Source organism: Hippoglossus stenolepis, chromosome 4 (genome assembly GCF_022539355.2).
Source record: "Hippoglossus stenolepis isolate QCI-W04-F060 chromosome 4, HSTE1.2, whole genome shotgun sequence".
Classification (NCBI taxonomy): domain Eukaryota; kingdom Metazoa; phylum Chordata; class Actinopteri; order Pleuronectiformes; family Pleuronectidae; genus Hippoglossus; species Hippoglossus stenolepis.
In genome coordinates, this window is record NC_061486.1 from 18,525,718 (window position 1) to 18,551,541 (window position 25,824).

Below are 25,824 nucleotides of genomic sequence, written 5' to 3' on the forward strand. Positions count from 1 at the left end.
TCTGTCAGGTAGTACACCTCTACCTGTACCCTCAGCTGAGTCTGTCAGGTAGCACACCACTAAACTCTAACTTTACCCTCAGCTGAGTCTGTCAGGTAGAACATCGCAGAACTATTCCTGTACCCTCAGCTTAGTCTGTCAGGCACAACCCCTTGAGACTCTACATGCACCAGTGCTAAAGATAGAAGAAAGTATTTTCTACACAATTCTGTCACTGAATGTCTCCAAATTCTGCTCTCACTGTTTCATTGTCAAGCGAAATTAAGCAAAAATATGTGAAAAACAAAAAGGATAAAACAACTTTCAGTAACATGGTGTAATTTGAACGCTTACATGAGTATTGGTAGCCTAGATTGAGTTAATTGACTTGTGTGGCTTCTGTACACTTTCTTTATCCTACAGGGAAAGTGATATGCAGAAAAGGCATGTGCACAGTGAAAGACACATAAAGAGGGAAAGAACAGTAAAAGAGACACAATAATTAGACAGTTGAGGTATAATCAGTACACAGTAGACACAACACTACACAGTATTATCCTGTAGTAATTATAAATTGCACTAGTGCAAAGATTCAATGCGAGAAACAAAATACATGTAGTTTGTGCTTTGCAGCCTAAACGTTAGTTCTGCTGTGAGTGCAGGAGACTCACTTTGGCAGGAAAGTGTGTTAACCTGCCTCTCAGAGTGATAACTGACAGTATAAATGATTTCCTTGTTCTGTTACCACAAGGCCCAAAAACAATAGCCTGATGGAAGTGGTGCTGTGAATGAAGGAGCAAATTTAACATTTATGAGAAGGCTTAAGTTATGTCACTATTGTTACTGAGTAATTGATTCTGGCCAACATTAGCATTACCATAGCTGAGGATACAGGATCAGTCATGACACTCTCAATAAAATATGTCATAATGAAACAGTTTGACTCAAAAGAGACCAGATTCCACACGTTGCATCCAGACTTTTCCTGTTCACCTTTTATGACTGTTGGTTGTGCTATTGAGCTTCTTTCTCAAATTAATCCACATGTAGTGTTTATGATTACATTAGTCTTTGCACCACTGTATAAACTCACACAGCAAAGTGCAATGCTCTGTTTCTATCAGTAAAACTGGATAATCATTGCACTTTATTGAAAATCTCTCTGGTTGTTGACTGTTGGAAAAAAGTCAAAAGGGAAGAGTTCTGCCCTGCATAGTATAAACAGTGCCACCTATGGACCATTTTGGGGCCAACAAACCTTTGCAATGATCAGTAAAAGGTTCTTTTGTATTTTTTGTTTATACATGTATCCTGCAAAAGCCTTGCAGCACTTATACTAGGTATTGAGATCCTTTTTCTTCTGATTTGGCTTGAACGTTGGTGAGTGTACATTAAAGGCACTTTTCAATCTTGTGACAGAACCCTTTTCATGCTGCTTTTAGTCACGCATGTACATGCAAAGTAAAAAAACTTGATATGCAAAAAGTTTCATTTGAGTTCAATAAACAATGCATGAACAAGATTCTTAGAGTAAAAACTGGAGTCGTTGGACAGATAACACCTTCTAGTGATGTGGACACTTCAAAATATGCTGTATCACCTCAAGAATAAAACATTTGATCATCACATGAAAAGCACAAACTGCTTATCTCAACATCTGCCAGCCTCTCTGTCTTCACACACATTAGCAACACATGCAATCATTTAGAAAGTATTACGCAGATAGAACTTTTCACTGTGGAAACAAACCTATTGGTACAAAGTAAGGTCTCTTCAACATATTTACTGGACTACAAGAGTGTTGCGTCTGAACTTTCATTAATGATCCCTCGGCTGTGAAACGGTTAGTCGCCCTGACGGTCCAAGGCCTGAAGGTTCTGAAAGCCTCTTCAGGAGAGACAAAAAAAAGGGTAAAAGGCACATTTTTCTCCTGCTAATCAAGATTATCCTTTAAAAGTTAACAGTAAAGTATTTAACAGGAATTGAACTCTTAATCATCACAACTGAATTCTGTTCTGCTGGACAATTTGTTTCAAGAAGTAAAAAAAACAAATGGCAGCAGCACAATATGAAGCAACACAAATACAACAGATGCATAGTGAAAGGTTTTATTTCATTGTGTAGATGAATCTTTGTGCATGTTAGCAGGTCACGATCACACAGAGGTACTTTATCAGATGTTTTGTTGCGTGTAGATTCATGGTTAAATGAATTGCACTTTTATTCCCCATCACTCATAATTGCCAAACAAAATTTACAGTTGATTCCAGTTTATATAAAAATCCTCACACCAACCCTGCATGACCCTAACGCACGCTAAACATTCAAAATTCATAAGCAGGCATTCACAGACATGGAGTAGGGAAAAAAAAGAATGCACAAAATAGTCTTTCTACAAAGACACCAGGCTTCAATATACTGAGAGATGCATTCGTTAAAAGTAACTGGAAATCATGGCAAAGTCTTGTGTATTTGTTGAAAGTACTGTGTTAGAGGACAGACACCAGGACAAGTTGTACATGGATTTCTAATGAGGAAAACCAGTTTCTTCTGGTTTTTGGTTCTTCCCTTGACTTGCATGGTGAAATTCTATGATAGAACAGATATCTGAGCACAGGATTAACAACAGACATCTCCCCATTCTAATAACCCTCCAGTTTGCATGTTTGCACATAAACCTGTTTCGCTGAATTTGTCCATACACCCTGCTCAGATTTTGAAGTCAAATAAGCTTCTTTATCATGAGACATGGCAAATTACTGCATTATTTCCTACCAGACAACGCTGTTCTTTAAAATTCATGAAGGCAATTGACAACTGTCTGAAGAACTATGACTATCTCCAACAGTGGATATTAGAACTTAAATGTAGAAAGCTTTTTCAGATATTCAAATCACATCTTAGATAAATGGATTTTGATTTATAATTTGTATGTAATTTATAGACGTGATAAAAATGTGCATTCCTGGCTCAAAACAGGGTACAGACTCGATGTGACATGTGTCGAACTGTAATTTTGCACAGACAGTTTGTGATTATCCTTCAACAAACCTGTTAAATAAAAAATAAAAAATAAAAAATACATTCTTTTCTAAATTACTTGTTTTTTTTTCATGGCCAATGATATGGGACAATACTCACGTTCAAATTAGTGCAAGATGGCCTCCGTCACAAAGGGGTTCCTACACAAACTGAGGATGGTTCCTGTCAAGGAGGATGGTAACAGATTCTCCCTGAAGTTTGCATTAGGGTCTTGCCCACAACTTTGACTCACTGGAAAATAAAGTATAAAGACTACCGATACCAGGTCAAGCTGCCAAGAGTCATCTGTGCAGAAACAGTGCAAAATTAGACTTTTAATCATCATGTCTCTTCTCCTACCGCCTGATTATAGGATGGACTGAGAGTCATCTATTCACTACTTTCTATTAAATACTGCAGCCAGACTGGACTGTAAACATTACAGAAGCCAAGGCACAGTATTGGATTCAGTCTCCCAAAAGGCTTGGACACTTCAACCTTTCAACACCATCTAAAATAAGCAAACTTCCTAGCTCAAAAGTCATAGTGAAAGAAAAGCGTAGTGATGACATATCAGTGAGGAAATCGTGTGAGATTAAGTACTTTTATTCAGAGTTCATTTACACATCCACTAAACAAGAAAAAAAGTTTAATTTGGACTTTGCGGCTTGACTCCTCAGCCGGGTGGGACACGTAGCGATCTTCAAGAGCACTCTTGAATGGCTCGGAAAACAAATTAAATAAAAAAGCTGCGGGACTCAAAAACCAAAGGACGGATGAGAGCCACAGTGGAACAAACCTTTTCCTTCGCTCCTCTTTAACACCTTCTCTCTGTCCTCTTGTTGACCCAGTCAAACAGAGATACATCACAAAAAAGCAAGCCCTTCACTCCAGACATCAGCATGATGTTCTGTTAACTATTAATTTGGTTGCACTGATAACTGTGTGACCAGAAGCTAGTGCGCAGAGCTTGTTGGTATAACAGAAGAAAAGTGTCTTTATCACTCATATCTCAAGTCATAAAGATGGACTGGGATGGTGCCCAAAGTCAACCTATTCCTTGTTGGACAAGTTCAATTTCCAGGAGGGAGATCAAAATAAAAAAGAATGCTGAGCCAACAGCAAAAACTGGCGCCATTGTTCTCAGATTTTGTTGGCGTACAGCGTCTCCTCGTCACTTTCGCTCTCGTCCTGAAACTCGTTGGCGAGCAGGGACTTCTTGGAGCCCATGGACGTGAGCCGGATCTCGTCGTCGTAGTCGTCTCTGTGCTGTCGCAAACGATGGAAGCCGTCCTTCTGACGGTTAGACTTGGCCGCACACACACACCAGATAATGCACGCCGTCACCACCAGTGCTGTCATGGAGGCCGCTGCACAGAGGGAGAAAAATACATGTAGCACTTTGTAGTTTGGCTTTTTTGAAGCAAATTGTACTTAATTGATTCTTGCTGTTCTGGGTTTGTACCCTCATGGTTGAATGCACTTATTGTAAGTTGCTTTAGATAAAAGCATCAGCTAAATGTAATGTAATGTCCACACCCACACACACACACACACACACAGTGAATTTTAAATAGTAAATCATTTAATGAACAGCATTACATTTAGTTTTTAGATGATATGACACTAAACAAGAGTCAATGACAGATTCCATAAGAATGCTCACAGTCACACACACTGAAAGTATAATTAGTATTTCAGAAAGAGGAGACAGTTATTCAGTACCTATCATCTGTGTTCAAGATCACAGCACTAATTTACTAGATGGAGTCAGAAACAGAGAACTGTTTAATTCATGGACTCCTCACAAGCAAGAGCTACAAAGCATGGTACTGACAGGTACTTCAGTGCTGTTCGTGCCACATTTTTCTGTCCCAGCCCTTGAGACATGCATTCTGTTTTAAGACTGATGCAGTTAATCCAAGCTGCCCTTAGCTTGTGTTACCCTGTCCCTGCAACACATGGTTATTGTTATGTGCAGGGTTTAAAATAAATTTCAATAAATAAATCAGAAAAACCATTGAGAGCAATCCACACCCAAATTTCACTTCAATATTTGTATCTGAACCGGGCCTGGCCCTTCAGGTGCCGATGAGTCTACACTCCGATGCTTACCTGCACTGGCCACCACAAACTCTCTGGGCAGCCCAAAGATACTGTTGTCCATGTCAAACTCAATGATGATGGAGCTAGCAGCTTCATAGGACGATACCACCACCTGGAACACAGAGTAAACACTTCAGTAATCCTCTGAGCCTTCCTGACACATGGTTCACCAACGCTGGGATGATGATTATAGTAAAACACTACTAACTCCAAACATTTTTCTGCTCTTATTTGAGGTGTGGTAGCTTTTGAACATAAACTGCAAAGTGTTGCCTTCAAGATAAAACCAATTTATCTAAAGAATTGTGGTTGAACAAATATTTGACTTGAAAAGTACTTTAGAAGCATTGGAAATTCAAAACATCAAGATGAGTTTTTCTTTGTTTGATTGGTATTTCCACTTATTTTAACCTTCTTACTAACTTTGCAACAACTAAAAGAAAATATCAGGCTCTACCACATGTTCTCCTGCATCCAGGCTGTTTCTTCAAATGAAGGTGAAATGCACTCAACTCTGTGCTGAAGCTCCACACTGAAGTGAGGCTGTTAATGACTTCATTAACACGTCTCGTCTGCAGGTGAGTCTGCTTAGTATCATCTAGTGCAGGTTGTCTTGTATGAGGAAAATAGGATTTAAACACTGGCTCATAAAAAATTGGAAGTAATTTACAAGAATAATTATTTAAATGCAGTTTAAAATATGGGGAAAGTAAACACTAAACTCAGGAGAGAAGGATTTCCAACCATGTGGTTTCAGACCTGATTCAGTAATGTGATCTGAACACACACCCAAAGAGTAAGTGCACCTTCAGATCCTCATTCCTTTCACTTTTTTCATTATTCGAATGGTTTGTTGGTTGTGTTTTTTTGCCACGAAAGAGTCACAAAAGAACCAGAAGCATCCACTAAGACTAATATGCCTTTAATTTGCAGAGGTGTGAGATGCGTCCTTATGGCCTAAGACGAAGTATTCGATGTCCTAAGAAATATGGGGATGCTATTAAGGAGAGGACATCTGTGTTGGCGCCAAGTCATGATCTGGACTTTGTGCATGAGCAGAGTGAAACGCAGCCTCAGAAACCCCTGGACGACAGGTATATAAGGAACGCTGCTGTTATTCCAGATCTCAAACTGCCCCCTGATGAAGGAGCCCTCTCCCCTGAAGAGAGGCCCCCTACAAGTGTTTCATCCACTCTGCCGGGCTCTGCGATGATCCACGGCTTCACGGTACCGGAGTACCAGCAGACATATCACTCAGTGGTGGATCCCCTTCTCTTCAGACCCTGCGGGAAGCTCTCAGCCTACAGTCTGGAACTGGGGCGTAATATTAAGGAGCAGCTGTTCAAGGAGCTGGCCTACCCGACGCTTCAGATATCAGAACAGCCAAATGAAAGGGTGGAGGTGATGGAGAGGTTTTGTGTGCTCCGTCCTACACCTTTCATAGACATTGACAGTTAAGGAGTAAAAGAGTAATATTCTTCCACAGACTTTCTATGACAGAGGCTAGTTTTCTTTCGAGTCTCTTGGTACTTTGTTTTGTTAATTGTCCTTTTTTGTTTCACTTGTAATGTAATGTGGTAGACAGATTCACATTTCAAATGTTTTTTTTAACAATTATGTTAAAGAAAAAGTTCTGAAAGTTAAGTTTTTTCTTACGAACTGTTCAACACAGTCAAATTATGCTAAACCTCTGAAATCAAAATCTGTGAATGCTGGACTGCTAAATTGGGTTTACATCTGTTGAGTCGACTGAGCTCAATCCGACAAATTCCTTGTTTGCAAGCATCAACAGCTGACATGGCAGTGTTCAAAGTTCATGTTGTTACATAATGGGCAGAGCCGTTTCCTATACTTCCCATCAGCTATTGTCACAAAAATCTGTCAATCATAGTCAGACTAATTCATAGCATAATGTATCTAGTTAAATAAACCAGTTGATGTTCTTGAGCATGTGGGGGCATGTGTATATCTGAGGCACAAATACAAAACTGAATTTATTTGTGTTATTGAAACATATCTGATGTAAACAAATCATCAGGAAACAGTTACTGTTGTTTAGTGTTATTTTACTTTGTTTTGTTAAACCTGTTAATGAATGAGCTACAGGTTCCAGGCTTGTGTTTCCATTGTGTAGTTGGTGGAAACCTTTGTTTACACTTGGCTCATAGATTGTAAATAATTAAAACACTGCCTCTCTAACAATTGCATCAGGTTGCACCATGAGACATATCTTATGTTTTCCGGGGGTTTTCTAATGTTTTTCATTACAGTGATGCCTTACAACTATGACAATGAATATGCATGTTTCAAAAGGGAAATGGATTTTATCTCCACACACGATTTCATGTCTACTTAAATAAGTGTAAAAATGAATGCCTGCTGCACACTAGAGGACTATCAGCCCGATTTTGGGTCTGCTTTAGTCCTCCTGAAGATCAATCAAATTATATTTGTATAGCCCATATTCACAAATCCCAATTTGTCTCATAGGGCTTTAACAAGGTTTGACATGCCCTGCCCTAAACCCTCAACAAAATTAAGGAAAAATACAAAAAAAAAACTATTAACAGGGGAAAAAGAACGTAGAAACCTCAGAGAGCCACATGTGAGGGATCCCTCTCCCAGGACGTACAGAAGTGCAATAGATGCCACGTTTAATGGAAAACATCGGATAAAGTATGAGTATTTACAGCATTGATTTGAAGAAACAGTTTGTAGCATAATGGAAGGTAAACGAATTGATGAATTATTGTCAGTAATGGTCGAGTATCTGAGTAGACATATTGTATATCAAGATGGCCGGGGTGTTGCCGATTTGAGGCTGATCCGAACAGATTATCTGCCCAAATAACGTGTCGGGTTCAAAGACATAATTTTAATGTCTACGACTGAATCAGAGCCTCCCAGATATCGCAAATATCAAATCGTAAAATATATAACATGTTTGATATATATATATGATTAAAAATAGAAGACACGTGTTTTATCCCATCATGGCCATCTTCCTGAGGAATATAACATTCCTGGCCCACATACTGCATGACTTGTGTCTAACTGTGTACCTCTTGACGTTGTTGTTGGTAGCCATCGGCAACAGCTTCAATGTTGTGGTTGCCAGGAGCCAGCAGCGCGTGGAAGTAGCCACCCTCTGTAGTAAACACTCTTACACCTCCGTTCAGCACAATGATTGCACCAACAATGGGCTTCCCGCTCTTGTCCCTCACCACTCCACGCACACCTTTATGGACCTGGAGGAGGTAGAAATGGAGGGAAAATTACAAAGCAGTTGATCACTAAACAGGTCATCAAAAAGCTTATATACTTGATGTGAGGTCAGGTAAATAATAATTATGTCTTAAAATGAGCACTAACTAATTTCATGTTTCCACATCTAAAAAACTTCATCAATGTCACAGAGATCCATTAAAAAAAATTCTTGGGGTGCTGAAAACTTGCTTCATACCTCCACCAACATGCTGAGGAGAGCCTTCTTGTTCTCGGCCCAAAGTGTGGCCAGCTGCTCAACAGGAGGGAACAAACAGCAGCCAGTATACACTGTGATTTCTGGACAGTGGCCAAAGTCCATACTGAAATCCTGAGAGGACACATAGACACAAGATGACACATGAGACAGTGCTGGAGCAGAGGCCTGCTTCTGACTCTGTTTTACTTCTCATTTAATCTGACAGACCTCTCTAAACTGATCTCAACACTGGTCAACTGCACTGAAAAACATACTGTGCTTTTTCATTTCAGATTATATCTTGATAAAACCCACATACTGTGTAGTGAACACAGGAACAACTCTGACTCACCTTCATGCTCCCCATGTGACTTTGTCTCTCTGCTGCCCTCATGACTCCGTTGGGGATGTTGCCCACTGCGTGACAGGAAAGTTCCATTAGCCACCATTGTCCAATTAGTGACTAAAATGACAATATCTTTTTTTATCGTGTCTGAAGTACATACTCTGCCCATTATTTGAACATCCGGTGTCTCCGAGGTGCATCTTGGGATGGTTGTTGGCATAAACATTTGCCAAGTACTTCAATGTGCCCTCGTTTTCAACTGGAAAGATTTAAAAGTTAATTAAATGAAAGCATACAAAAAATGTGTCTAGTTAAAAAAATTATATTTCACACTAATCTATTTCAGAGTGAAAATTGTTTGTCCTACTCTGCGAGTTATGAAAATGAAAAGCCTGTCAAGTCTGCGAGGATAAGTAAATTAGTGCTGTAGATGGATTTCTCAACATTTTATGTAATATAATCAAAACAAAGTCTAAAGCCCCACTAGCGCCATCTAGATGTGTGTAGTGTTGGACACAACAAAAGTGAAGGGAGCCTTATAAATAAAAGTGCAAAATATACAATATTTGTCCTGAGGGTGGCGCTAGATTTGTGTCCTTCAAATCAGGATGACTTGGGGCTTATCGTTTTGGAAGCACAACATAGCAGGTTCTAGATAAAATATGCATGCTGTGAGTATAGTTGCTATTCTAGCACTAAGAAGATTCATGGAGTGCCCAATTTGAGAGGGTTTCATCTTTTTGAGAGCATAATAGTTTTCAGTAAATGTCATAGAAATACACTGGATGGTGTATAGACATACTAAATATTAAAGCAATCTGGCCACAAATGATCAAAATTATTTGTTTGGGACTCACCGTCCTTTGCCACTGCCATTATAACAAGACAGATTATTTACAAACTCTGAAAAAGAAGCAGCAGTAAGAAGCAGTTATCTGCATAGCATACCAGACTGGACGGGTTTGTCATAAGGGTAGGTAGCAACAAGGGCGCCTCCATCGAGAGCTACAGAGAGTGTGTAAGTCCTTTCTAGAATCAAGTCCATCATCGCTCTGGTCTCTGGCTGAGCCTCCACCACACGCTGTGATGCATTGCCTTATAGAGAAAAGACACGGTGGACAGGAAACAGCTGTTAGAGCAGGTTTTGCTTTCCATGGCAAATGCACGTACAAACAATGACATCTTCTTCTTCAGTCTCAGTCTCTCTGTTGCACAAATACACAAATCAATAGAACTAACCAAAGAAATCTGTGTCCAGATCTTTTCCATGAGCATTGGTCAAACCCTGAGTGGAGGTGCACTGTTTCTCAACAGACTGTTCTCGTCCATCTGGGTTGATCAAAGGCACGATGACGATCCGGGTCTCGTTGATCAACTAGGGAAAGAAGAAGGAGAAGGAGCATTTGATGAGTATTTTTTTCATTATTCAAACAAAATTAACGCTAATAGACCAAACTGAAACCAGCATTAAAAAAGCTTGTGTGAACAAAGAATCGTATGCATTTCTATTAACAATTGACATTTCTTAAAACACAGTTGATACGTATACAGTGTAATTTAACAGTTCAAGATGTCAAACACTTTCTGAGGGGCTCTGAGACTCACCTTAGTGATGGCTGGGTTCTTGCCATAGTTGATACACAGGAAGGCAGCAAACTCCAGCAGCAGCGCGGAGCCCACAGGGGCATTGCCATGGATCCCTGCTACAAAGCGAATCTTGGGCTCAGATGGTTCAGCTTCCTCTGGTTTGTTGGAGATTTCCAGAGCCCAAATGGTTCGAAACTCTACACTTTGGCCCAAACTAGACACAGAGAAGAAACAAAGATATAGGTCAGTATCATAAGATTGGTTCAAGACAAAGCAGAGGTACAAACAATAATGTGCTCTCAAGGGTAAATGATGTGCGTTGGGAAGGCGCCTGCATACCTGTGTAAGGATGTAATTTTTGGAAAGTTGAGTGTGAGGCCCCTCATGGACCCGGACAATTCTTTATAACGTTGGTAGCGGAAGATGCTCTCTGTGGCTGTGCTCTTGACCAACTGATCCAAACCCTGGCCCAGAGAGAGATCTTTGATTAAGCTCTGCAACGCCTTCTCAGACGGGTTCTGTGTGGGTTGGGGTCCGTTTTGAGACTGGCCGTTAGAGTCTGAGTGCAAACGTGTCAGTCTGAAGTCCACCACCTCCACTCCATCCTTTGCGACTGTGGCGTAGGTTCTTAGAGGTATGTACCTGGACACAGAGAAAGATATTTAAAGTTAATAAATCTTATCTTTTGTTCATGACATTAATGAATTTGTTACTACTTCTTCTTCCTGATATTCCAATCTTACCCGTGAGCAGCGGCTGTGATTGAGTAAGTGTTGGGGGCTAGAAGTCTCCAGTAGTCTCCTGTATGAGCCGTGGTGATGTTATGGTCTATCTCTGCCACAGTGATGGTAGCATTGGGTATTCCTGTACCATCCCTACTGTCAGACACTGTGCCCTTTACTCCAGTGTGGACCTAAAGAGACACACAACCACATAAGTACATGCAAAACTGAGTTAAAGTGAGAGGGAAGCTTGGGGCAGTTTTGCACACTTTACTCCAGTGTGGACCTAAAGAGACACACAACCACATAAGTACATGCAAAACTGAGTTAAAGTGAGAGGGAAGCTTGGGGCAGTTTTGAGATTTATGTATATTACCTGGTGTATAAACTGAAGTAAGGCTCTTCGGTTTTGTTCCCAGTATTTAGGCAGCTCCTTGGCCAAAGGGTACTTCACACAACCCAACTCAATGGTCACCTCAAAACAGTTGGTGTTTAAATAGTTCCAGTCCTGCATCCCACCTGGGGAAAAAAGTTCCATTTAAGTCCATCTCAAGTTGTAAAGGATTCGTGTAAAGCCACAGTGTGTAGCAAGATCGTTGTTAGAATCTGATTATAGCATCTACAATGTCATGTGTTTGTCTTTAAATTTAAAATTGAATAAAAAAATTAAGACAGCCCCAGTGGAAATTGATGCATGCGTTGTTTTCAGAAATAATTAACTGCAAGGATGTACCAGATTTAATAAAAATGTTCACATCATAACTGCAAAACTGTACCAATTTGAGCCCACAAGTACTCAAGCTGGACTGAAAACACAATTTGTAGACAGAGCAAATGACTAAACTTATATATAAACACATAATGATATTTGAAATATCATTATGACAGGTTGAAAGTGGCAATTAACAGGTGAAAGTAAAACTTGTTTTCAGTGAATGAACAAAAAAAAAAAAATTATATAAAGGCTGATTTTCTCTTGTGGGAAATATGTGATCGGTAAGAAAGAAGGATGAGAGATAAAGACATACCATGAAGATTGTACCAGTTTGCACCATTGGTGATTCCGTTCTCAAAATATTCATCAGGGTACAGTTCCTCACAAGGGTGTCCATTGTGCATCAGAGGATTCTCCTGTGCACACAAAAACACACAATTGAGAACTCAACAACGAGACCTGTTCTGGTCAAGTGTTTAAACATTGTGTGTCCCCACATTTCATAAAAAAAAAAACAGGGCTTCTATTAGCGCACTCAACTCCACAGTTTGCTTTCAACTACAACATGAAACCATGAGCGGACGTTATTCCAGCATGAAACTGATCTGACAGCAGCAGTGTCCAGTTACCTGTGAGTACGCTCTGGACACCAGCTGAAAGACCTTGTCATCAGGGGACTGGCTGTACTGACTTAACCCTTCTTTGTCATCATCATAGGGGTAGTTCACCACCAAGGAACCTGAATTACACAACACAAAAATGAGATGACAAAAACAAAACATCTGAAAGACTACAATCACTAAAAGACCAAAATAACACCGTGCCTCCATGGAGGTTGGCTGACAGGACAAAGGAGATGCTCTTCAGCCAGTTCATCACAGCTATAGTCTCTGGCTGTCTGGTTCCTGTGGCGGACGTGAACTGATCGGGGAAGTTGCGGTTCAGGTCAACATTGTTGCTGTTGTTGCGCCCTTTGTAGCCCTTCACATCACCTGAGAGGAAAATAAGAAATAATAGAGAGTTATCTGCATCTGTAACCACAGCTTCTTCCTGCTTGAAGATTTCATTTCCACCTCTGCCTCTGCACTTCCTGTTTCTTTGTTTGAGAGGCAGCTAACAACTTTGTGAAACTTCCCTATACTTATGCTTGATGGTGATGATACACTGACACAACACAAATTCATGAATAATTGTGATGGTCTCTTAAATGTTAAACATCATATGAACAAAGAAAATACTACCCATTTCTTTGTGATCACTCAAGTCTGTATGTGAATGTGGTCCGGCCATTTTGCAAACATACACTGAAGTAATTAGTCCTGTAATGTTATACCTTTGCTCCATCTATCAACTGCTTGACTTGTACAGTAAAATATCTTAATTTCACACTGGGCTGATAGTATCACTTTATTGTTGCCTAATTGAACACTTCTTATTGTGTGTCCTTTTCTCTTACCTTCATTGGCCGCCTCATACCCATCAGGGTTCATAGACGGCATGATGTGAATGCGGGTGTTGTTGACCAAACGAGTGACCTCCGGGTCGGTGCCATAGTTACGGCACAGATACTCAATGAGGTTGAGCGTCAATTCTCGGCCCACCACTTCATTACCATGCATGTTGGCCACATACTTAAATTCTGGCTCACCTGGCATGGAGACAAAGAAAGAGAAGCAAAATAAAAATCCATACTAACACACAACATTAATAGGAACTTCTTCATTGTGTGTAAACAAAAATAGCTTATCACTATTGTAGTGCAAATATTTACATGTGTTACATATACGACAGGTAGACATTGTAACTGTGGTGAAAGACAATTTTAACGGTCTATTTTGCTGTGAACCGCACGCAAAGAACATTGTCGAGACCCCGACTCTCTAGAGCAGCGTGGCTCAGGTGCATTTCACGCAGGCAGTGTGGCCGCTCTAACCTGATAACATGGGCGCCGACAAGAAACCTAAGACATTTTGCAAAGCACACACACCGCTCACATATCTTGTGTGGCCCGGGTGTAACACATACCGTGCTCGTGAACAGTGGGGTTGTCGGAGATGACCATCACGTACAGCTCTCTGTCTTCCACAGAGCGGCCAATCGAGTAAAGATGGACGATAGAGGGGAACTCGCTGCTGTACTTGCGTAAGAAGAGCTCCATGTCTGCATAGTTGTGGTGACGGAATTCCTGCGGCTGGACGGGTATATTTTCAGGTGGAAGCATTGAAGGGTTGTTCCCGTCTCCGCTAGACACAGCTACAGTGGAGTTGGAAGCATCTGTAGTAGTGGTGGAGATGTTTGGATCACGGCTGGATGGGACAGAGGACGTAGGCACAGTGCTGCTGCCTGCAGCCTCACTGACGACAGGTGCCAAGGTAAAGTTAAGTTCTGTGGCTTTGTCCTCTACGACCTGGACACTGTGGACAGTCATTGGTGTGTACCTGTGTACACAAAAAAACAAACACATGCATGAGGACATAAGGTCCACCTTAAAATCACCAGTAAGCAACACAATTAGATAGAGACTTTGACCTCCTCTGGAGAAAATTAGGAAGATCTGCGGAGTTCAGTACATTGTTTGAAAGCAGTACTGTTTGCATTAAAAAAAAAAAAAGTTAAGCTCTCTACCAGGAAGTTCTTCACCAGTGAACCTGTGAAAAATAGTTCTCTTCACCTCAATGACAAAGACTTACTCTCCTGCTAAAGAGGAAGAAATGTATATTATGCGTTTCTGTCTGAGACTGAGCTTCATTGTTAGATAGTCACAGAGAGCTCGGTTACACAATTTGCTTTGCTCATTGTGATCTGGCAAAAATGAACAGGAAACAAGCTGCAGTGAACGCACTGCTTGATAACTATCATCACTAATGTGATAAAATGTGAAACCAGGCTAGTGTTGTTTTGCAATGCATGAATTCTGTTTTTGAAAAGCAGCTATGCAAGTTGAACTTCAATGTTATTTCTCACCCTGGGGCTAGAGCAGTTATGTTGTACGTTCCTGGGAGCAGGAGGCGATAGTACTCCCCGTAGTTTCCTGTGGTCAGATTGTGCTGAATGCCTGACACCATAATGGTGACGTTGGAGAGGGCAGCACCAGTGACGGCTTCTTTCACATATCCACGAGCACCTATATGTACCTGGAAGACAGTGTCATTGTGAATACCAAGGAAATCTTGCTGAACATGAAAAATTGTATGACAAAAGGATCATGCAGGGTTTGATTGTAGCACTATCCTTCAAAAAAACAGTACTAAACAGTTTACTTAGGGCTCTACCTTTTCCATGTAGGCTAGTAGGGATTCCCTATTCAGATCCCATTCCTTATGGAGCTCAGTTGCAGGAGGATATTTGCAGCAGCTCAGCTCAATGGTGATCTCCAGACAGTTTCCATGGAGGTAGTTGTAGTCCTGCATCCCTCCTAGGTAACAGGCCAGAAATATTACAGACCAAACATGTTGGTTCAACACATTAAATTATATATGATATAAAAGACAAAGATATGTCTAAATCTACAGGGATTTAACTGATGTGTTCAACACATGTGAAACATGACTCCTGCCCTGCTTCCATAATGTTACACCCAGTGGTGGCAGGTCAGGCCGGTTTCTGTCTTTGTCTCTTTAATTCCTCAATTTAGAGATAGTGTTTAAGGTGGCAAAAAGCCATGACATCTGCAGTTTACCAGCTGACCCAACGTTCCACTAAAGTAAACAGAGTGAAACACAGGAGGGTAGGCTGTTCAGCGGGCCGTCCCTCTGGAGCGACAGCTGGCAGCCAGAGGCTCCCTGTCTGGAGGGTTGCCATGACTCCCTGCTGGGTGGCCACAGGAACCCAATAAACCAGCCACTATTTGCCACTTTGCAACACTCAATGTATAAGAACGTGCTCACTCACCAAATACTGACAAATAACCAGCCTCAAAGAGAAAGACGTCACCACACCAGAACTATAGTGCAATAATAATTATTAGCATACAAAGGTTTGTGATCTGTGAAGCACCACAAAGCACATTCTTTGGCCTATACACCTATTCTTCCTATGTTTAATATAAATGTATTTAAGATGTGAAAAAAATAAGACATGTAATATCCAGTGCCCCAAGACTTTACCATAATTTAGTAACTTGAGTTTGACCAATATGCATTTTTGGGCGCCGATGCTCATACCGATATTACGGAGTAAAACAATTCTGTATCTGCCTGCAGCAAGTTTATTGAGCATACTAACACAGACAGGTTATTCTACCCTACTGTTTTAGATGATATGCTACGATGGTTGTGGGACTTGTGTTGTTTACTCTGGACTTTTGGGTCATCTGCTGCAAAATGCAGTCAAGATTAATTATTTGATGTGGTGTTAACTATAGTTTGGGGCCAATTCCAAAATGCGGTATGATTAAATGAGTAAGACCTAATAATCTTCTTTAGGTTGGACGAGTTCAACATTGGATTTTCACAGGAAGTCTGTCCCTCCAGCCTCAAACATTTATGGATCAACCCTGAAAGGCTACTGATGTAGCACTTTCCTAATTTTGTGTAAAATTCATAACATTGTCTGACCAATGAAAATTTGGTTGGTCGACAGAATATCAATCAACCAGTTGACCAGGAGACAACAGCCCCGGTATGCAGACGTGTCGGATGAATTATTGGAGGATTTACCCTCTGTGGTGGCAGCCTTCACAACAGGGTGCTATGGAAACATAAGCAAACAGGGTCTAAAAAGAATCACCTGCTAAAGATGACCAAATACAACTAGCACGGCATTGAGCTGTGGAAAATCCTACACCTATTAGCAATAACATGACAAAACAAAGCCCTCTCCTCCATTCACTAATAGCACTTTGTCTTTGACGCAAATCTCTTAAGTACATGTTGATAGAGTTCGACAAATAAGGCCCCAACCTTAAATATCCTGTCCACGTACCAGATCCATTGACACACCCTAAAATTTGCAGGAAACCACTGAGCACACAATAGAGCCAAAGTCAGCGCTCGCAGCTTAACTCTCTGTGAAGGGCACTGAGCTGTGCAACAAGAAACTACATCCTATTTTTTGTCAAATGTTTAAAAGGAGGATCCAGGAGGAAAAACTATGGAGAAAGTACTACATCGCATGTCTGTCGGCAGCTTGAGAATGAGATCTGAGCAAGTTCAGTCACCTCCAGGACACTCACATTATCACAGCAAATAAAAGTCTTGATCTCGATCATTCATACATCTGAAGGCAGTTAAGTGTAGATTTCCACATATACCATATCAGAACTATAGGGGCACTCAGAGAGCACATACCTCCGCCAAGGCCCAACAGTCCCCTCATGAAACCACATTTCAATTCACTACATGTGGATTTTAATCTGCTTCAAACATGCACACAATTATAAATATCAGTCTCCTAAGCATGACAGATTTTTTTCCATCAAGATCCATTCATTATTCTTGAAGAAATCAGCAAAAAAGACCCTATCTCGCAATGGTAAAGAAAGTGAAAAAAATTCCTGGATCCGCACCCTGATCTGGATCTTCACCAAGGTTTAACAGGTTCTTTCTTGACCCAAACCACTTTCTTCCACCAAGTTCCCTGCTAACTATCAGACAAACAAACAAAATGAAAACATAACCTTCTTAGTTGGCAGAAGTAATAATCAAAGCCTACAGCTATGAACAAATGACACAACTGTGAATTGTTAAAAAAAAGTACACAAAACCAGATTATGAGTCAAGATTAACAGGTTTTGATGCATCATTATTTCAAAGCCCTCCCTGACTAGCACACAAAACAACCTTCTGTTCTTGACTTCTGGTCCTGGCTCTTTGCCCTGACCGGTCATTATGTTACACTATCTCCTGACCGTTTCATCTGCCACCAGTCCAGTTTTAGCACTGACATTTCATCCACTGAGACATGTCAGACAGATACAAGCATTGTCTATTCAACTGATTTACACTTCTTGTCTGTCTTCATCAGGAGATAAGGATCTTCCTGCTGCTGCTGCTGCTGCTGCTGCTGCTGAGAGCTTTAATAACTAGATCCTGTAACAGCCTGAACTTTGTATGAAGACTCACAAACCATAAAAAGAAAACAGGTTATCTCCAAGCTGTAACAACCGTTCTCTACTCACTTTGTCTCTAGTTAGTAAAAGCCAAGATTTACACAGAAAAGTAAAAGCAAACTCTTGCTGTCATCGACGAGTTTGTTCAGGGTTTTGGTAATGATTTACTGCCCCATTTCCTCGAGGTGGTCAACACACAGTGTGACATGTAATGACACAATATCAAATCTGAAGTGACCTGCAACAGGAACTAGTTTTAGTTTTTTAGGAATCCTGAAATTTAGTGTCCGTTTTGGGGGGTGTTGATGTAGGTAAACAGAAAGTTGAATTAGAAGAGGTCTAACAGCCTGTAGGTTACCCACAGTTGACTAGATGGTCATAATATTGGCACTTTATAGCACAAAGTCAGAGTTACAGTGCACTCATCAAAACCAGGGCTCACGTAAACATTGTCCTGATATGACAATCAAGTTTTGAATGGGAATTTGAAACGAATTAGTCTGTCTGGAGGTAAATGCATGTTAATCTGTGGGAAATCAGAGATTAGAGTATGCACTACAGTCACCTGAAACTGTACACAACAAAGCACGACTCAACAGGAAAAGCAGTACAGTAACCTAAATCTGCAGACATTACATCACCAGCCCCACAGACAAACCAACAATGCAGAATCAGAGAGTATTCTGATCATGTTTCTGCCTGAGGGATACAAATAAACCCTGTTCCTGAAGCTGAATGAAGTGTAGAAGTCAGGGAAACAACACAAGACGAATTTACTTCAGCTGCTAAAAGACACCGACTACATTTACATTGACAGAAGTGTTCTGACTCCCGAGTAATTAGGAATAAGAGATTATGTCAACTATGACGTTAACATGAGTCACTAATACAATATTCCATTCATAATTATGTTTACAAATTACAGAGCACAGTCTGATTAAGATTCATGTCAACATTAGGTCCTACAACTTGCTGACACTCAAATCCAGGGCATGTGTCATCGAGCAGTTGGCAACTGTCGTATGATGACGTTGCAGAGTGTTGTAAAAAATCCAATAGGGCGTTAATGCAATTAAGACGAATACATGTCTATATAATATGACTAAGGTCAGAGTATTCCACATTTCTTATTTCAAATACTGCTGATTCGAAGTATGACCTCAGAAGTCATCAGAAAATGTTGTTTACATGGCAGTGGCTTATTCAGACTATGACTTATTTGGTTAATATCGGAATATTTGTGACTAAGTAAATGTCTCTAGTGATACAGAAATCATGGACAATACATATATATTTTGGCATATATATATATATATATATATATATACACGACTCTGAAGATTTTACCCAAAAGCCCATTGACCCGGAGAAAGCTGTCATCATCATGTGCAAAGTTCAATGGTAAACATGTCTACTGCTCTGACAGTCTCAATAATTAGAGGCTTTGGCAGAAAATCACAGTGAGTAAAACAGTTTGGGTGAACCAAGCCACACTATTCAGCTTCACTGACGAAAAACCTGAGACTGAATCATTGAAATAATCCTGGGTTCATTAACAATTAAGATGAGTAAGTGGCATCAGTTCTACAATGTGTATAATAAGTCTTAATTTGTCTAAAACAAGTTATAGAATGCAGCTATATGAAGTGTAACAGTACTCACATGAACTTTGCTTTGTCTTAATAGAGCTACATGAGACTTTGCCTCAGAGCGTATTTGGTAACCAAACTTGTTCAAGTTGTTTTCTGTAAATGCACGACTCTGCCCAGAAATGTGAAATCAGATTTTTGGTGGAAGAAAACCCAACGCTGGCTACAAAAGATAATTTTATGCTACAGCATGTGTAAAGGATATTTTAATAATTCTGTTCTTGAGCCTCCTCAAACAAGCTGTAGCCTGTGCATACAACTTGTCCAAACCTTTAAAAGATGCAGACACTTTCAGGACAAATTCTTGGCTTTAAGATGAGAAGAAAAAGAACACAAGTTAGAGTGAGAGGAGTTTGACTTGACTGCTGCTCATATAAAACTAATTAGAGTGTTCCTGGACAAACAACAGGATTGCACTCGATTCAACCGCAATAATTTATTTTCTTTTTATCATTAAACTATGTGCATTAAAACAATGAACAATGGATCATCATCTTACCAGGTACATCGTACCACTGAGCCCCATTGGTGATGCCATCTTTAAAAGTTTCCTCCATGGCATCGGGACAGTTGGGCATACCAGTCTTCATCACAGGGTGGTTCTGGGAATACGTCATAGCCAAGTAGCGAAACAGGTTGTCCTCGTCTGACCTGCTGTAGTGGCCCTGTAGCTGATGGACGGCTGAGTCGTCAAAAGGGTAACTGGCGACCACGGTGCCACCATGCAGGTTCGCTGACAGCACAAATCTACAGAAACAAATTGCAGGTTTAGCTTAGTCTTAAAAGACCAGTTTACACATTTTCAAGTCTGTGTAAGAAGAACAATATTCATGTTTCTGTATTTTCATAAAAAAAAAAAAAACAACGTCCCAGTGATTGTTCCTCCATCCACATTAGATGTGCTGTCAAGAGGGAATTAGGTATGACAGAATTTGGGAGACACCTGGTTGATTTGGCCAATTCTCACTGGTGAATTCTCAAATTTGATTTAGCTGAATTTTCACATGTAACAAGGACTGAAACTCAGCTGACCTGTTGGGATGCATTGTACTGGAATAAACTTTGCCCTTTAAATGAGAGAAATGTGCTCCGGGCTATTACAGAAATCAACATTGTAATGTAGTCTGAAGTTTCTAAGAGGAGGATTCTGCTTTGTGCAAAGCATGCAGCCAACAGGCCTGCTTTATCTAAATTAATTGTGGTGTACATGGCAGGGTTTAAGTCTAGTCTTTTTACATATCATACTATTATGGTGTCCCGGGATGGCTGACTTTGGTATGAGTTCCAGTATAATGAAGCGTTAACTGAGCACAAAGGCCTTAGTGAACAGGTGGTGTTGTTGATGTTTTTTGAGGCTGTCCAGAGAGGCAGCATTGCGGATTTCAGTGGGGAGAGACTATTGCCCCCTGAGGTGCTAATAAAGAAGGAAATGAGGGGGAACGGAGTTACTGAAGTTGTGTTTTCGCTCCTGACCATGTGTTGGTTGATTAGACGGCTGGTTGGTTAGCTTTTTTGTTGGTTTGCTTATTTTTTTTAACTTAAAACAACAACAACTTGAAACATACATCATCATTATCGATATGGACTCATATGAACATTTTAATCTTGATATAATTTGTGTCCATATCCTCCAGCCCTAATACATACTAGTTGTTTAATCTCTACTTCCAGTTGAAGCACAGTCACAGAGCAGTCATTGTTCCTGAGATTACTGAGTCACCTGCTGCTGCCGCGGAGGTATGAATGAAAAACAAATAAGCTGATCATTGAGAGAAAAGTTTGTACCAAGTTTGTCATTCTTCAAATCCTCCACTAGAACCGACCAAAAGGTGTCAGAGGGAAACTCTTTAGGAGCCTAAACTCACTTTTTCTCCTGGATCCATCTGATCACAGCCATGACCTCGGGTATTTCCTCTGGAGAGACGCTGGTCCCGGCGAACTGGTCAGGAAAGCTTCTGTTCAGGTCAATGTTTTGGGCGTTACTCCTGCCGCCGTTCTCTCCCAGGCATTCCCCCTCTTTGGACTTCTCGAAGCCGTCCGGGTTCATACTCGGCATGATGTAAATATCCGTTGTGTTTACGAGCTCCGTGATGCGCGGCTCCTCTCCGTATTTAAGCAGCAGGTGCTCCGCTAGGTAGACCAGCACCTGCCGGGACACGGTCTCGTCTCCGTGCATGTTGCCCACGTACTTAAATTTAGGTTTCCCCGGCGAGTCCGCGTCGGGCTCCGTGGTGATGCGCATCACCCACAGCTGCCTGCCCTCCACGGACTGACCCACGCTCGACAGGTTGGCTATGTGCGGGTATTTCTGGGCTAAAGACCGCAGACGTCCCGTTAGACTCGCGTAATCGTAGTATCTGTCGTAAGTTTCTACCGGGTCCTCGGCGGCGGGGCTGCTGAGGCGTCGTGTCCGGTGTCGGCTGGCGTCACCGGGGCAGACGAGGAGCAGAGCGAGGAGACAGGCGGAAAGTGACGCTGGTAGTTGGAGCACGGTGGAGAGACGCTTCCATGTGTCGGCCATGTTGACGTTTCTTCTTCTCCTACACCATCCAGGCCGTGGAAGCAGAGGACAACCCGCAGGCTGGTGTGTTTTCAGTGTTTCTCAACAGCTGTGACGGTCCGTCTGGCCTCTGCCTTGTTTCCATCTACTTCCGCCTACCGCACCCGGGCGGGGATTAACGCGATGACGTCGAAGTTTAAGGTGGAGCGGTGGAGTTAGAGCCGAGAGTCCGAAACACCCCTGAAAAAAAAAATCCATTTACTGTTTATTTTTGTATCCCAATAAAAACAATCTGAGAGGTGTCTGGTTCCACTCGAATGTAACTGAAGTAGTTCAACTGTAAAGTACACCCAGATCCTCAGAGGCCCTATAGTGCCCCAGTTTACTCCATTTTATTTTTGGTCCATATTTAATTACAAGAAACCCACTTAAGGGCCCAGTGTTTGGATTTAGATAGAAGGGGAAATTACCCTAGAATGGGCTCTTTGTGTTTAAATACTTTATATTTACATTTGGAGCAGGTCCTCTCTACAGAGGCCACCATGTTTTTTACTTTAGTCCAAACTGGAGGGTAAATTGAGGGGTATTTAACTGCAACATGCAACTTCACCACTAGATGTCACTAAATTCTACACACTGAACCTTTAGTTCATTACAGTTTTTCTCGATTGCTTCAGCACGATTTTTAAAACAGGGCCCGGTTTTTCAAAACACTAAACACAGTTAGCACAACCACACACCCAATTAGCACCTCAGATCTTTTGCAAAATGAAACACTTGTAAAAACTATACACTAATTTATAAAAAACATATTTTGTTGCCATATGAAACACACACGTTTCATATGACTTAATTCTGTTTGAACCAGTTACACACTGCTGTTGCTAACCTAAAACACTTTTAGCAATTCTACTTCTCAGTGATTAGACTACTGTAAGTGAAGTACACAGAGAAAGTGCAAATATACAATAAATTCACCAAACACACACAAGACCAATGCTGCAGACTGATGAGAATATAATTTATTTCTCTCCATATACCCAAATCAGTCAACATGTCAACATGGAGAATCACAACAAAACATGTCCCAGTTTTCATGCCACTACAGTAGTGTGCATAACACTGTAAGCTCAGCAAATATCAGACAAACAGAAAAAAAAAGATCTGAAACAAACTGAAAATACAGTACAGAAAATACTAGACATTATCTCTTCGCCTAGCTGGATCTGGCCAGAGAATTTCATATACATCACAGGTGATAGCCTCATTGGCAAGACAACGTGGGAAGAACCGTCTTGAATGTCGAATCCATCCTTGGACAGCTGCGGCATCGATTTGGTCACAGGCCTCCTCCATGGCCTGAATGAGGGGTACCTGAGCCTGGGGCCGGAGATCGTAAACCCTCCACCGCCATGCCGAGAAAAACTCTTCGATTGGATTTAGAAATGGAGAGTATGGTGGAAGGTATAGTACTGTAAACTGTGGATGGTGTTGAAACCAGTTCTGGACCAGAGCCGAGCGGTGGAATGACACATTGTCCCAGATGACAATGTATTGCATCTGGTGCATGTGGTTTACTGCTGTGACGATGTTGTGCAATCGGTCCAAAAATGTGAGAATGTGAGGTGTGTTGTAAGGGCCCATATTGGCGTGACAGAGGAGGACCCCATTCTGTGTAATGGCAGCGCAAAGGGTGATGTTACCCTGGGACATTGATTATAGCCCCGTGGCCAATGATATTTCTGCCTCTCCTTCTTGCTTTTGTGAGGTTGAACCCTGCCTCATCTATGTATATGAATTCATGCAGGATTTCCTCAGCATCCATCTGTAAAACTCTCTGAAATACAGTGAAAGACAAGATTCTTCAGTGTCTAATGTATACAAGTGTGTTTAGTGATTTGCAAATCACTGTGTGTATTGTTTTGCAAAAAGTGTGAAGCTGACATTGTGCTTATAGTGGTGCAAATCTGGGCCCATGTTTTGCTCCTTGAGAGTAAGGTTTTGATAATTGTGTAATACTTTTGGTTTTAGTGTTTATGCAATCGAAAAAAACTGTATTACTTTCAGGTAGAATCTGAGTACCTAGCATTGGTTTGCAAGAGAAACTTACATTTTAATACCGCAACTTTTTAGTTTCTATTGGCCTGCTGACTTCCATTTTTTCATCTCTTAAATAGCCTACTCAAAAAAAGCTTGTAAGGTAGTAGTTTACATTTTTTATTGTTTACACAATTTGTTATTTAGTCTGCAAAATATCGTTAAATAGCATTTATATGCCTAACATTATTCCCTGAGGTCCAAGTCCATACTGCATTACAATCAAAAACTTTATTTGAACAAATATTCATATTTGAGAAGCTAGGTATCAGTATTTCTTTTTTGCCATTTTATCTTAAAATGTATTTAAATTATTGATCATTTATATAAATTGTTGCAATTAATCTTCCCAGATTTGCATCCTCTAATGTTTATACTATTGTATTCTTCTTCTTCTTTTTTTCGAAAATTGGTCTTTTGTCCTGCCCGTTCAATTATTTTCGTTTTACAATCACCCCTGTGTTAACTTACATGTGACAAAATACAACTTGAAACTTGATTTTGAGTAGGCTTACTGTTATGGTGAAACAAATTTCTGCCCTGGCTAATTCAGCCACTAATCTGAACAGTTAATTTATATTAATCATTTTAAATCTCAAACCATTTTCTCCTGTTTCTTTGCAGAACAAGAGAAACAATTTGAAAGATTAATAGTATTAAAATTTCAAAATTCAACATCATAATAAACACTTATTTTGCCAGTTTCTAATTGTAATTAATTGTATTATTTTCATGGCTTTAGTTACCTGATATTACTTCAGAGTTTTTCTATCTCTGTAACCTCAGGGCAAATCTTTTCACCCTATTGCATAATGAGTGATGAGAATAAAGCAAATAAAGCAAAGAAAAAAGCCTCAGGCCTGGGCAGTGTCTCTTAATGTTTGAACCCTCTTTTTGACCCTTTTCCTCTCACTCTTCGGCCTGACATTTTAATATCCATCACCACCTACTAATATAACCCCTATACTTGTACAAGCAAGTTTTTCTTGCTCCATACACTTAAGAATTCTGCACTTAACATTGAGTCACCCCAGAGACTAAAAGAAGGAGATTAAAGTAAACTAAAGTCTCCCTTGTGGCGTTTACTTTGTTTGGTTTAAAGAATAATGAGGTAGTTACTGATTAAGCTCACTAATGGCCCATTGTTTACTCAGATTTAACCATAAGTGTCTGAGTGAATTTCCATGTTTGGTTTCCTTATTGTTATGTTATGCTGTTAACTATTATAAGGAAAGCCCAGTTCCATAATGGTTTTTATTGTGTGAACGGTTGGAGGAACTACAATACATCAAAGTTGTTTGCATTTCGACAATTACGTTAAAGGTCGATTAAAGTATTTAAGTGTTTATTCTCTGTCACAATGGTATCAGATGACATATTCTCACAAAAGAACTGCTGTGCTTGACTTCTAATAATTAACCAGTAGCACTAACTACATTTTAACCAACTACATTGGTGATGATGTGTGCATTCATTTTGTGTCTCGAAATGCACATTATATGATATAGGGATTCAAAGGCACTTGTGAAGCTCTTGTTATGTTTACGGTATGAAGCAAATGCTAACATTTCTTAAAAACCATCATATCAT

General features: G+C 40.5%; 2 protein-coding genes across 2 annotated transcripts; one reads left to right on the forward strand and one right to left on the reverse strand.

The window, feature by feature from the left end:
- Positions 1-3,590: 3,590 nt before the first annotated feature.
- On the reverse strand, positions 3,591-22,311 carry cpda (carboxypeptidase D, a). Its single transcript, XM_035154061.2, has 21 exons — positions 21,503-22,311; positions 20,137-20,384; positions 15,212-15,354; positions 14,904-15,073; positions 13,965-14,377; positions 13,396-13,587; positions 12,764-12,931; positions 12,569-12,678; positions 12,253-12,355; positions 11,601-11,743; positions 11,246-11,415; positions 10,842-11,144; positions 10,521-10,716; positions 10,155-10,290; positions 9,864-10,010; positions 9,076-9,174; positions 8,922-8,986; positions 8,570-8,701; positions 8,169-8,354; positions 5,116-5,218; positions 3,591-4,370 (listed from the first exon to the last, which is right to left on the reverse strand). The coding sequence occupies exons 1-21, from the start codon at positions 22,156-22,158 to the stop codon at positions 4,144-4,146; spliced, it is 4,110 nt and encodes a 1,369-aa protein (XP_035009952.1). The 5' UTR covers positions 22,159-22,311; the 3' UTR covers positions 3,591-4,143.
- Positions 5,646-7,305, forward strand: LOC118105976 (uncharacterized protein C22orf31-like). Its single transcript, XM_035154062.1, has 2 exons — positions 5,646-5,902; positions 6,040-7,305. Exon 2 carries the CDS (start codon positions 6,049-6,051, stop codon positions 6,562-6,564), a length of 516 nt encoding a protein of 171 aa, XP_035009953.1. The 5' UTR covers positions 5,646-5,902; positions 6,040-6,048; the 3' UTR covers positions 6,565-7,305.
- Positions 22,312-25,824: the final 3,513 nt, after the last annotated feature.